We start from the raw sequence: 13,160 nt of genomic DNA, 5'->3' as shown, positions 1-13,160 counted from the left end.
GCTCACAAAAGTTCACAATAACAGCAAAACACTCAAACATGACACTCTGAAGACAATGCTCACATGCGACACTGAGGCTGTGCTGTGTCCAAAAATATTTATTAACATGTCAAGCTCACTGACAGTTCATTAACTGCTTCCATAAACTCATCAAGGTTCAGACACAGAATACTGAAATTAAAATGGGTGATTTAAAAACAAATGAAATGCATTATGAACTGTTAAAGTGTCAAATGTCAAGATGTTCGCTCGTGACTGCTTTATTATCACGAGGGGAGCTTAGGGCCCCTGAAATGATCTTGGTGTTTTGACAACAGAAATTTGGCTTAGTTCTGGGAATGCTTTAAATTATTTTTTATCCTCTATCAAAAAGTCTTTCAAACACCAGTATGGGCACAGACATAGATAATCTTTGAGCAGATGTACAAATGTTATTTATCCTGGAAAAGATAAAAGTGCACAAATTCATACATTCTCTCAGGCCACAGATCAGTGTGCTTGGTTATGATTAAATAGCATTCACTTTCACATCACAAATGTAGTGTCATTCACTAATAAGTGCATCATAAAGAGTAATGATCACATGAATTTCAGGCCTCATTCATTAAAGCTGATATGCAGTATTTTTTTTCAAATGGTCCATCTACAGTAAACATTAGTCTTCTGTCACCACACTAAATTAACTCATGAAGAAACACAACAAAGTCTTCAAGTCTATTTCTGTGGTCCGGCCTGCTCCATCGGCACATCTTTCTCTGCCCTCTCAGTGATCTGAGGTGCGAAAGGCCCCACCAGCCAGTTGAGCGGTGTGTTGTTTAGCAAGTACTCCATGACACCATCCAGAGACTGCTGAACCTAGGAATAGCAACATATCAGTATTACTTTCAACACAATAACTTTATCATAAATACTCAAATACTTTATCAAATATTTCTGTGGTTAACAAATACTTTACCTCAGAAATATGCTTAAGCTTTATTATTGTTAGGGAACAATGAGGTTACAAGTGTACATTACTAAATACAACATAAACTCAACTGTCCTAGTTTCATAAATGCATATGAATGAGGAGATCCTCAGAATGGATGTTTGTTTATGTACAATATGCATTACTGTGTTTCCCAGGGGTATTATTTAAGTACCAATGAAAAGTTAATGGAAGAACTAATTGTGTTAAGTGACGACATAGAATAAAAAGGAAATACAAATTCAAGCAAGAAACTATATTTAGCTTAGCTGATGCAGCAAATAATACACTGAGGTAAAGACTGTGTAGAGCAATCAGTACTTGGGTCAAGTGGTAACGGCTCCGCTCCAGCAGGAGGGGTGTGAGGGTGCTGGTGTTCCCGAAAGAGGAGTGCAGATCTTCGGCTGATCGTCTGGCATTGGTCAGCTGCTCCTGGACTGCTCCTGGCAGACCCTGAGCACTTGACACCACATTGGAGCACGCTGACCGCAGCTGGTCACTTAGACTGTGCACCATGGAGAGAACCCGCCCTTCCAGCTGCTGTGAACAGACAGTGAATGATAAACATTGACATATTTTATGAAATATGACAATATAGCTTTAACATATAAATTCATCCCAATTCCCTTCCATTACTGAGGCATCTGAATTTTGGTGACACAATGTAATATCACTCCTGTCCCGAAATCTGTGATGGCATTAAAAATTGTCAGCCTCTAAAATGCCACTCTGATTTATTGCTGAATTTCAGGGCTCTTGTTTTGTTCTAGTAACTATCAGAGAAATGTGCTTTTGCTCTTTTTATTTCATTTGTTCAAGCAGTATTCTTGTCACTTTGGAGCATACATGCTGCACATGTACAGCACATGCACTTTAGAGGCTGTGAAATGCAAGAATAATCTGGTTAGAAACCATTAGTCGATACCATAGTCAGTTCCCAAATGCTACAGGCCTGACCTCAGTCTCATCTTTGGTCCCATCTGGCTCTGACTCAGTCTGTCCAGCTCCAGCTTGCTTCTGCTTCCACTCTGTCCAGCGCTGCAGCAGCTGTTCTGAGGCTCCTCCTATTTGGTTGCTGGCAGAACCCAGACTGGTACGTGCACTCTCTAGCAGGTCCAGAGTACTGGTAATCTGAGACACGGCAGCATGGGTAGTATCCCTGGCATGCCGTGCACGGAGCAGAGACTGCTGTAGGGCTCTCTCCTGTACCTTGGCAGAGAGTTTCCCAAGACGGACAAAGTAGCTGGGGCTGGCTGATGGGGTAGCCATCTCACTTGTGGCAGGTTCAGCTACAGCGGCTGAAATAGAAAAGAGTTAATTTCATATATTCTCAAAAGAGTAGCTTTATATTGCAGGTTTATCTGTTAAAAATGGGTTTAAGTATTTAGCTTCTGTGAAGGCTAAGGTTCATACACAGTAACAATATTTCCTTTTGTCTGTCTTAAAAGCCAGGTGCGTCTGTGAGCCTTTGCCACTGTAACCATTGAAATCCAAAATCCCCAAAGTACTACCATCATGGGTACTTTGCTGATGCAGCTAATTAGAGTTGCAACTGCATCTTTTTCATATCCATAATCAGAGAAGAGGACAACCTCTTGTAGTATTTGTACTATACTGGCGTGTGGCAGGTTGTCATAACATGACATCACAGTAGCAGGTGTCAAAGCTGTGAGTGCTGGAAACTGTAGGTGGTTTACCGGCCAAGTTAACAGAAGGTAAGTTCATTGTAATGTCCTGCCCCCCTCGCTATGAATAGCATCAGCCATTCATGTGCTCAACACCAGACAGAAGGGACTATTTTTTTGTGACGATCACCCCCATCTTGCCTTTATAATGACAGTGGACAGTTTCATAAAAATTGCTGTTTGATCAACAAATCAATGACGCAAGTGTAGACTGCAAGCTGCTGACTTACACAGTAAATGGCAACAGCTACAAGACCTACTGTTCACACATATTAATTATGTGAATAAATTAAATTTAAGTAAAACGTAGTCTAATCATTAAACTTTAACATTTTCCTCCTAAAGTAAATCTGTAGCATTACTAACGCTTAACAGAAAATGGATGTCGCTGCACATACTTTTCATTTTCCAATGTGGAACTAAATACAATTTCTTTATATGTATCTTTAAGTTGGAGATGAAAATGAATAGAACAAAAAATGCCAAATATCTGATTGAGATGATGTAGCAGGTCTCAAAAGGCCATCAGTCTTGTTTGCATGACATATGTTAAAGTTATAATATATGGTCCAAATGTAAACAAAAGTATAATCAAAACTCGAAACACAGGATTGGAGCCTGTCATCACTCTCACTTTGATCGACTGGTGTGTTCATCCAAAGACTAACTCTAGACAACAATTAAATCTAAATTATGAGTGCTTTGTTGTTGATAAGTATTTCATAAACTTTGCATTATCACATGTGCATATACCTCAATTCAACCCTTAGTTCCTTACTTATCTTATCAGCTTTACACGAAAAGTTGGGGATAAGCCACTTCACATATTTACTTAACATCTGTGATAAAAATTTGACAAACTGGCTTTGAAATTTGTTTCAGCTTCATTTGATCCAACTGTCAAAACACACCTGTCTATACTTCAGCAGTAGACATATTGGTTTTTACGGACTGATCGTGCTTGCCACATTTAGGATAGCTACTGACCCAGCTCCCTCTCAGTGAGTGGTAGGTTCTGGTCAACCCAGTCCTCAGATCGGCTAAGGGCCATGCCCATCCCACTGCTGACCATCTGGCCCATCCTGGTGCCCATGACGGTGCTGATGCCTCCGCTGACTGCTGCCCGGGTCAGTTCAACGCCACCCATCACAGCCCCCACCACAGCGTCTTTGGCCCCTGTCACTGACTGGTACACCATGCCCACTGTGTCCGACACCACCTGTGGAAGAAAGAGGAGGTAATGAGGCACTCTGCGAGTACTAGGTGTTGTTATTATGTATTTGGTACATAGCTCTTATCCTGACAATAGCTAGAAGGATCAGCTGATAATGCAGGGTGCACCCGTATGAGAAAATAAGGTACAGGGTGAAGAGAGGAAAAAAAGAGAGGCTGTGGACAAGTCACCTTTTATATTTTGCTTGTTTGTGGTAATTTCAACCCATGGCCAAGTTATTTTTACAGTTACAGTAACTGCTTAGATATTCTGAGATGTAAGCATTGTTGCTATGGTTACCTGTAGTTTAATATAATGTGTGCAACGATTTAGAAAGCTGGATAAACTATTGACCTGAATTACTGTATGTTTGATGTGTCTTGATACGTGAATCAGTAACAAATAAAGAAAAAAAAGTATTTTTCATGCCCATGGGAATGATTATCACACATTATTACAAGGGCTGCTATTCTGTAAGAAGACTTTCAGTGTGATAAATGGTAATATTATGAATCAATACAATCACACAGTTAAACAGGTGAGGAGAAAAGGAGCATCACCAAGGACAAAATGAAAAAGTAAAAGTGGAGATGTTGTTTTTTTGTTGTTTTGTTGCCTACATTATAGTAGAATGGTCTGACCTTGTCTGCTGGTTGTTGAAGAATAGGCAGCTTCTCTTCCATTTTATCCAGTCCTTTCATGGCATATTCATTTACTGTAGCAACTGAAAAAAGTGCACAACAGCATTTTTTTTTTTTTTTTTTTGAGGAATAAAATGTTTTGATAATGACAAGAATCCTAAACGTATCAAGTAAAAGAGTTGAGAGACCTCTAGATAAAGATATGCATATTATATTGTTAGAAGAAGAAACAAGCGGATCTGACATCGGTTTCACACCCGCGATGTGCAGCAAGCCTGCAATATTATGTATATATGTACATTTTAACATTGTAAATTTACATGCTTTCATTGCACATATATTACATCATATTTTTTTTACACGGAGAGCAGAACCTACGCTGCGGCTCTATGATGTCCAGAAGAGGCTTGGACCCGGTGGTGGCAGCTGCTCCCAGGGTTCGGACCCCAGTCTCTGCTACATCAATCACTCCCTTTAGCAAGGGCACATTGTCTTTGGTGGTACTGTAGGCGCTGGAAACAGCCTCACAAGCTGAACTGACCAGTGGCAAGTTGCTCACTCGAGAAACAACAGTCTAGGAAATTAAAAAAAACAAACAAAAAACAACCATTATTGACATCGAAAAGGCTTAAAAATTGTGAAATACAATCCAGTTTCTATAAAGCTATTTTCAGTGCAGGTTTTAAGTATTCTGTTAGGGATAATGATTGATTTCCCACAGTGGCTTATCAAAATGGGGGAATTCTGAGCGTCAAATGAGTTCATCATATGCTCCAGTTTTGTAATAGGTGTCATTTTGGGTCACAGTGCTCCTCACCTGCTGGTCTCCATTAGCTGGTTCTGCTGCTGCAGCTCCAGTCTCATTAGTCTTCCCACTGTCTGCCATTGTGACTGCTGGATTCAATCTCTGACATGGAATATAGTGTCAGAAACGGAGATTCACCTCACATTGCTTAGTATTCATGATGAAACACTTGCTCCTCTCTGATATTCTTTAAGTGGCTGATATATTTTATCTCACAGAGAAATAGTGTCTAATGAATTAGGGAATGGAATCACAGTCCTGTCGGATGGCTTAATATGGGCAGAGAGGCAATTCAACCATAATAAATTAATTTGTCAACACTATGATGCAATGAGGATGTAACTGCTGCATGTAGAAAGACAGAAAATGGTGCAGCCAAGCAAACACTGACTCTACACTATGTGTTCAGTTGAAAGTCAAAAATCAGTTAATGATATATTTGGAGTTTTGTTTTTCTTGTTGATATCCCACAGCTATATTTTTACATTTTTAAAAGTCTGACGATGCTGCGTAATAGCATCCTGATATAATAAAGTCTTAATATCGGATGCTGGGTAAAATCTAGAATTTGCTAATGAAAATAGGAACAAATGTTTTGCAGAACAGGATATAGACATATATACAGTAAGTATGTGTGTAAATATAATAACTATTTTTACTTCTAGATCTAATAATATCACCACTGAGGAGGAAAACAGTTTCATGATTATCTGTGTGACGTTATTTCAACTTGAACACATTAAAGAATATCAGCCTGACATTTTAATAGCACATTTAATCATGACTGAAGTCAGTTTTTAAAGTAATTCTTGGTGGCCACACAGGAGGACTAAAAAGGTTAAAAAAAAAACTGGTCCCTGAGATGCTGTTCGCTTTCATATTTTTTAAAAAAAGTATGAACACAACATGAAGAAATACAGAGATGATAAATTATGGAAAAGAATTACAGGGATGCAAAAGTTTGTCTAATTTGAAATGATTGCTTTGAGTCAGAGAAAAGCCATGAATAAATGGTAAGAACTAGGGCCCTGTAGGGCATCAATGCTGAAGACTGATTATTCACAAACTCACATGAAGGCATGTGGGCAAAATGGACCTCTGGTATCATTTATATCAAGTGAAAGTTCTTCAGTGAAATATTGGGCAATACGGCACTTCTACTAATATAACATATTGCTTTAAATGAAAACTAGGCCATAAGAATCACTCAAGTGAAATGCTGCTTCAAGTGAAAACTACCCTATTGCATTACTACAATGAACAAATGCCTTAAATGAAAACTAAATTGCACAGGGTAAAATAAAGCCACAATTAATTAAACCAATGGTCCTATTATCGATCCAGTTTCTATTCTTCTTGAACTAAGGAGCAGAAACTGTACAGTACGTCATTTTCAAATCAACTTAGGCTCAACTTTGCACAAGATGGGTGACACACCATAGATCAAGTCCTCGATCACTACCACACACATAACATACTTTATGTTATTATATATCACAATATTGATAAATATAGTAATTGATTAAGGTTTATGGATAAGAACAACCAGATGGGAGTGTCTGTTTTTGTCTAATACAGTTAACTGAATCACAAGTAAAAATGTGTCATAACACTGAATTAAAAAAAAAAAGATCATACAAAAAATCCAATATTACCATAAAACAGTCCTGCTCATTTTTTGGAATATTGCTTACAATGGTCTAATACCACAAGATATTATATATTAAAGCTACCACAGTATAAACAGTATGGCAACATTTATGACCATAAACAAATAAATGTGTAATGTCTCATGTAGAGCTGAAATGACTACTCAATTAGTCAATCAACTAAAACAAAGAAAAAAAAGGATTTTGACAATGTATTAAATGGTTAAAAGTGATTTTTCAAGAAAAAATGTCTATTATTCTCTTGTTCCTGGGGATTTGCTGCTTTTTTTGTCTCATGAAAAGACAAAAAAAAAGAAAAGGTGATGGCACAAAACATCTGGATGTAAGAACTACGCATCATGAAATGAATATCTTTGGGTTTTGACTTGTTGGTCAAAAAGTAAGCAATATGAGGATGTCAACTTGGATTCTGATAAATTATAATGGGAACAGTTGTGATTTTTCATTATTTTCTGTTCATGTTGTAGACCAAATGATGCAGCCCTAGTCCCAAGCTGCACATCGCCATAACAACAACAGCTACTGTAATCTCTTGTAAGTGAGTGAGTAAAGGTATAAGTGGGAGGACGTGAGACAATAAAGAAGAGATACAGTGAAGGAAGCGAAGAGGCACATTAGCTGATTGGACAGAACCCTCAGCAGCAAGATCTTTCCCTTCTCCTTCTTGTGCTCACAACATGTGGATGGCATCTGTCTGCGCTCTACCAGATGGCGCAGTGAGACAGCAGTCGACTCCACCTGTCTTTACGTGAACACTGTTAACGAGCGCTTCGCATGCTTGACCCCGTGTATAAAGGCAGAGGAGTCAAAGGGGGATGTGACCCTTGTGATCATACAGCTGTAGCAACCTGGTGCCAGCCTGCAGCAAATGCTCAGGTAGATTAGGCTAAACATCCACCTGACAGGAGGTAACGCTGACAGAAAGACGTGCCTCACACATCCGACAAACTACGCTGAAGAAAAGCAGTTTCAACCACTGATGACCTTCATATGGAACGACTGTTTATTCATTTCAGACGTTCTTTTGGATGTCAGTCTGAATAAAAATACTCTCTCTGATATTTTCATGACCTCTGCTGCTGCAGACAGTCTCTCCAGGCTCTGAATGATTGCAAATTGCATTTTGTTGCAACAGCCTGGTTGAGCAACATGTTTTTTTTTTTTCTTTCTGAGAGGCAGTTGATGAGATCTTCACTAGCTTTATTACAAAGCAAAGTCTGACACTATGCTCCGTGATATCAAGAGTGAGATAAACTCAAGATAATTTTCAGATACACAGAAGGCTATTATGCAACACAATGGAAGACATTCGGAAATAATCGTATCACTGAAGCGATTCCACCAAAGCACCTACAAAAAGACTGTCTGTGCTCTGTCTATGGCATCATAAGACTATTTGTCACATCCTCGCAATGTTGAGCAGCAACATCTTTTTCTTTAAGTCCAGAAAAATGGAAGCTGCTATGCTCCCTCTGGAGGCGATGTGACCTTTGATATTACCGGGCAGGCTGGTATATCTCACCAGGAAACTATTGAGATACTTGCCATAGGAAACGTTGTTGGAGTTGAAACAAAGGAGAAATCACTATTAGTCAGTGGGTTAAAGAGACTGCAGCTGTCCCTGATCTGACAGGAGGAAGAAAGAAACAGATAGAAGAGAGAAACATGGTAAAAACAGTAAAGGAAGTAAATTATCCAAAGAAGGGAAGAGCTTGGTTCTTAAATGTGGAACGGTCTTACGTAATCAGTTTTTTCTATAATAGTGTAGACTGGCATCAGTGAAATGAATTTGCATGAGGTGAAGAGCATTTAGTCAGAGGCTAGCCTCGGGGTCGGGGGCCCCAAACAAATCTATTAGGTCAAAATATGATTAAAGGGATATGAAGGAAAATAAAAATCTGTTACACAGAATTATGTCTCTAAATCTTTTCTCCATTTTTCTGCTTTTTCTTGTGAAATATTGTATACTTTCATTTCATTAGGCATCAAAAATACCTCAATATCAAACAAAAATCAGTCACTGGTTGGCACTTGGGCCCACAAGTTGCTTCAGTAAAGGGTCATTTGGTCAGAAGGGTGGGTTCTAACCACAGATTTAACCACAGCAGCAGCTTACAATGCAAATGTAAAACTGTAAACTGTGACAACGCTGCTAGGAGGAGGATTTCCATTATTCATTCATTGCTCAGCCCATAAATTCTCCCTTTTGTCTGCTTTTTGACATAAAATGATGTCCTTCTCAAGAGGGCGCACTGTTCACTACGCAGCTGTCATTTCCTTCTAGTTTAAAGCTGATGAACTTTACCCCAAATGAGGAAATAAACGATCTGCCAGCGTCACTTCAGCAAACAGCCACTTTCTTTTCATCGGTTCTCCCTAATTCATCATAATCTCTGGTCGGTGCAACACTCGTCGGCGATAACAAGCAAACTGAGTGTAAACAGTTATTTCCTCAATAGTTAAAAAGGAAGTAACAAGTTAGTTTCGTGAGCTGTATCTTAGCAACACGCCGTCGTCAGGTTGAGTACTGGTTTAAAAGCAAAACAGAGCTGTCAAATCTCACACTGACCTCACTGGCAGCCTGTTGCTCCGTTGTCCTGCCGTGACCTGCAGTGTAATGCTGGTCAATGATCCGGTCCAGCCTACAATAAGGCCCTGTGTCTAATCACACGGCAGAGCTGAACTGTCTTCAGTCCGGCCAGAAAGGCGGAGTGAGGGAGGGATTGTCATATAAACTTTTAACCAATTAAATCACAGCACTCAGAGGTCAGTGCGGACTGCTACTGTCATTATCTGGTTAGAAATAAATGACATTGGGACACATGAGACATTTGCTTCTTATGTTTCTATTGTTGTACTCACTCAGCTGACGTTTGGATCATCTTGCATCTTGCCTTGTAGATTAGTCTCTATTTTAGAGAACTGTCTAATTTTGGATTCTCAGTTCGATAAACTCAATGATAATGTGATTATATAAAGATGAATACATTTAATGTGTATGGTGAGCACTGTCTTTATCCTACTTACAGTAGTTAAGTACAAGTTTTGAGGTACTTCGCTTGAGTAGTTTTTATTTTATGCTGATTTATAATTATAGCTTATATATGATTATTCTACTGCCACATTTCAGAGGCAAATATTGCAATTTATAGTTTAGTTACTTTTTAGAATGATGTGACATATGATTGGCTCAGAAAATATGATGGATTATTATATATTAAACTATCCAGCAGTAGTCCTATATAAAGCAGTCAGTGTAATGCTCTGGACTGGTTTTCCTCATACTTAGCCAACAGGAAAATTTTCATTTCTGTTGGGGAACTTACCTCATGAACAGTTCTGACTAATCATGGAATACCACAAGGATCAATCTTGAGACCTATTCTGTTTACCCTGTACATGTTACCCCTGGGACAGATAATCCGTCATCACAGCATCTCCTTCCATAGCTACGCATATGATACATAGCTGTACCTGCCATTTAAACCTTCTGACACTAGTAAATTAGCCTCATTACATAGCTGTCTATGTGATATAAAAAGCTGGATGTCCCAAAATGTCTTAAAAATTTAACTTTCACAAGACGGAAGTTCTCATCATTGGCCCTGAACATATCACAAAACAAATACAGCCACTCCTTGGCTCTCTCACTCCCAACATAAAGTCAGCTACAAAAAATCTACTTGTTATTCTGGATAGTCAATATGTACAGAAAGTAGTCCAGTCGTGTTTTTTATCAACTGGGGAACACAGAAAGAATTATACATAATCTGATATCCTCTCCCCTTGATTACTGTAATGCCTTGTTTACCTGCCTGACCAATCGAACTATGGAGCAGCTCCAAATTGTTCAAAATTCAGCAGCAAGACTATTGACCACAACAAAGTGATTCTCTCTCATCAGGCCTATCTTGGCTTCACTGCACTGGCTTCCAGTCTCTTTCAGAATCCATTTTAAAGTGCTCCTAATCTCATACAAGGCTCTGAATGATCTGATGCCGGAGTATATAACTGAGCTCCTCACACTGTACTGTCCAAACAAGCCCCTCAGGTCTGCCAGTCCGGGTCAGGCGATTGAACCTTTTCAGTACTGGCTCCTCAGCTCTGGAACAACCTCCCACATCAGTCTTAAAACATATTTTTATCGAATGGCTTTTCCCAACAGCTGATAGCCTCGATTTCTGTGATCATGACCTGTTTGATTTTTTCTTTTATTGAGTTTTTATCTTTTTCTTCCTTCACTGAGAGATTTTTTTATTTGTGTAGATATATACATATATGTGTGTATGTATGTTTGTGTTTCATTATTTTACCTCTTGCAATTGTCGATAACATTGTTATGTTTTGAATTTCCTCTCCTTTGGAAAGCACTTTGTTCTTATTGCTTGAAAAGTGCTCTATAAATAAAGTTATTATTATTATAACGGCTTGAGAATTGCAGGCCTCCATTTTGTTGCTAATACTTGTGCACTTTTACTGAAGTAACATTTTGAATGCAGGACTGAATATTTTTATAGTATGATATTGCTGCTTTTATTACATTGCTACTAAATGACTTTTTCCATCACCTTTATTTGGCAAATTCATGTTCATGTAGCCAGAATATATCAGTCCACACCTGGCCTACAAGTTAATTTATTGTGTAAGATTAAAAAAACCAAACAAAAAAACAAAAAGCTTATAGAAATACTTTCTTAACACAAGGTCCACTCACAGGACATTTTCCAGAGCTTTCAGCCACACCTAGTGGCCTTCATCAGCGGATGGACTTTGCTAGTTGTCAGAGAGGTGGTTTTGGTTTTGGTCACAGTGCTATTTGTCCTTTTTTTGTGAAAACTGCTCTTTCCACAGTTAATAATGAATGATTCCTTTTGATTCACAAAATATGGGTAACACTTTATTTTAATACAGCATTTATTAACAGTAAATAAACACCTAATAAATGCTTTATAACAAACTACAATGTAGTCATAAGCAGATATAAGGACATTTTTAGATATTCTTCAACAACTATAACTCTTCCTTTGAGGCATTCATAACCAGTTTGTTTTAGATACGTCTTCACTCTCCATGATAATGAGCAGATTTCATCTACTGATGAAGGCTACCAGATGCTCTAGAAAAAATCTAGTGAGTGAACTTTTTGGTCAAACACTAATTTACATTCCTGTGAATGATTTATACATGTGTATAAACACTTAATAAATGTTTTATAAAACACTAAGTCTTTCATGTCTATAATCATATATAATTAAATGTGTTCACAGCTATGGTATACTGGGTCATCAATTATTCAATAACTGTCCGTATACCAGTTGCCTCATAGAAGTTATAGTTTTTAATAAATGTATTAATAAACACTCATATCTGCTTACAGCTTCATTACAATGTGTTAAAAACAACTCATAACTGTATTATGTATACAGTTCACAGTTGAATAAGTCAAATATGCATATTTTTTGCTGTAATGTTGTTTATTCAATAATGTGGTTATGATCAATTTTTCAACAGCTAAAAACTACACAGTGTGCATAGAAAACAACAATTAAATACTTACTCCTGGTCAATTATATGCAGGGCTTATGCTGATGTGTACATTTCCCCTCCTCATACTGTGTACACAGCCGGCTGACTGAGCTGTGCTGAAAGTCAGGCAACCGTGTTAACTGCAATTGATGTAGTAAACCCTGAGAGGGCAGTCTTTACCCATTAAGTCAACTTCGACTTTTTCCTGGAGCCTAATCCCACACAGAGCTAAACTCATTCACATTTACATCCTTAAGATGTTTTCATGCAGATGCACCACAACTCCAGAGCAGAGAGCCCAGTTTGTGTTGAATATTACAGAATAAAATATTTAAAAAGTCTCCAGGAAAAATAGGGCACGGATTGTAAAGGAGAACAGACTGTGACAATAATTGCATATAACATAGTCTGGGATGTGTCTTTCACATAACATTTCACATACTAAGATGTACTTCATCATTGTAAAGCCAGTACAGTGACTTCCTTTGCTGGATGCTGTGTATCACCATCCCTAGAACTCTATTAACTTTTCCCTTTTCATTTAGAAAGGATTTTCATTATTCAAGCCATTACAGTTTTCATTATGTGTCCCTTTGTGTTTTCCCAAACGCCTGCACCAGGCTCCAGAGAAAGGAAACTGATTACCTCTAATG

General features: G+C 38.3%; 1 protein-coding gene across 2 annotated transcripts; it reads right to left on the bottom strand.

Annotated features, from left to right (window-relative positions):
* Positions 1–83: 83 nt before the first annotated feature.
* plin3 (perilipin 3) lies at positions 84–9,709 on the bottom strand. 2 transcript variants are annotated; one of them, XM_067597203.1, is made up of 8 exons: positions 9,551–9,709; positions 5,324–5,413; positions 4,885–5,080; positions 4,507–4,589; positions 3,640–3,871; positions 1,925–2,265; positions 1,289–1,507; positions 84–855 (listed from the first exon to the last, which is right to left on the bottom strand). In XM_067597203.1, the coding sequence occupies exons 2-8, from the start codon at positions 5,390–5,392 to the stop codon at positions 715–717; spliced, it is 1,281 nt and encodes a 426-aa protein (XP_067453304.1). In that variant the 5' UTR covers positions 5,393–5,413; positions 9,551–9,709; the 3' UTR covers positions 84–714. The 2 variants fall into 2 exon arrangements, with proteins under 2 accessions (XP_067453304.1, XP_067453305.1); XM_067597204.1 differs by having other exon boundaries at positions 1,289–1,504.
* Between the last annotated feature and the right edge of the window lie 3,451 nt (positions 9,710–13,160).

Source organism: Thunnus thynnus, chromosome 8 (assembly GCF_963924715.1).
Source record: "Thunnus thynnus chromosome 8, fThuThy2.1, whole genome shotgun sequence".
NCBI lineage: Eukaryota > Metazoa > Chordata > Actinopteri > Scombriformes > Scombridae > Thunnus > Thunnus thynnus.
The sequence above is the reverse complement of the archived record's forward strand: the minus strand, read 5'-3'. Positions and strand labels throughout refer to the sequence as shown.

Bases quoted from the DNA above. Each gene is read 5' to 3' on its own strand.
- plin3 (XM_067597203.1), bottom strand. From the start codon at position 5,392: ATGGCAGACAGTGGGAAGACTAATGAGACTGGAGCTGCAGCAGCAGAA. The intron at 3,872-4,506 runs GTCAGACCATTC...TTTCTTCCACAG, and splicing joins TTCAACAACCAGCAGACAAG to GTGGTGTCGGACACAGTGGG. The intron at 1,508-1,924 runs GTCAGGCCTGTA...GTCTGTTCACAG, and splicing joins GGACCAAAGATGAGACTGAG to CAGCTGGAAGGGCGGGTTCT.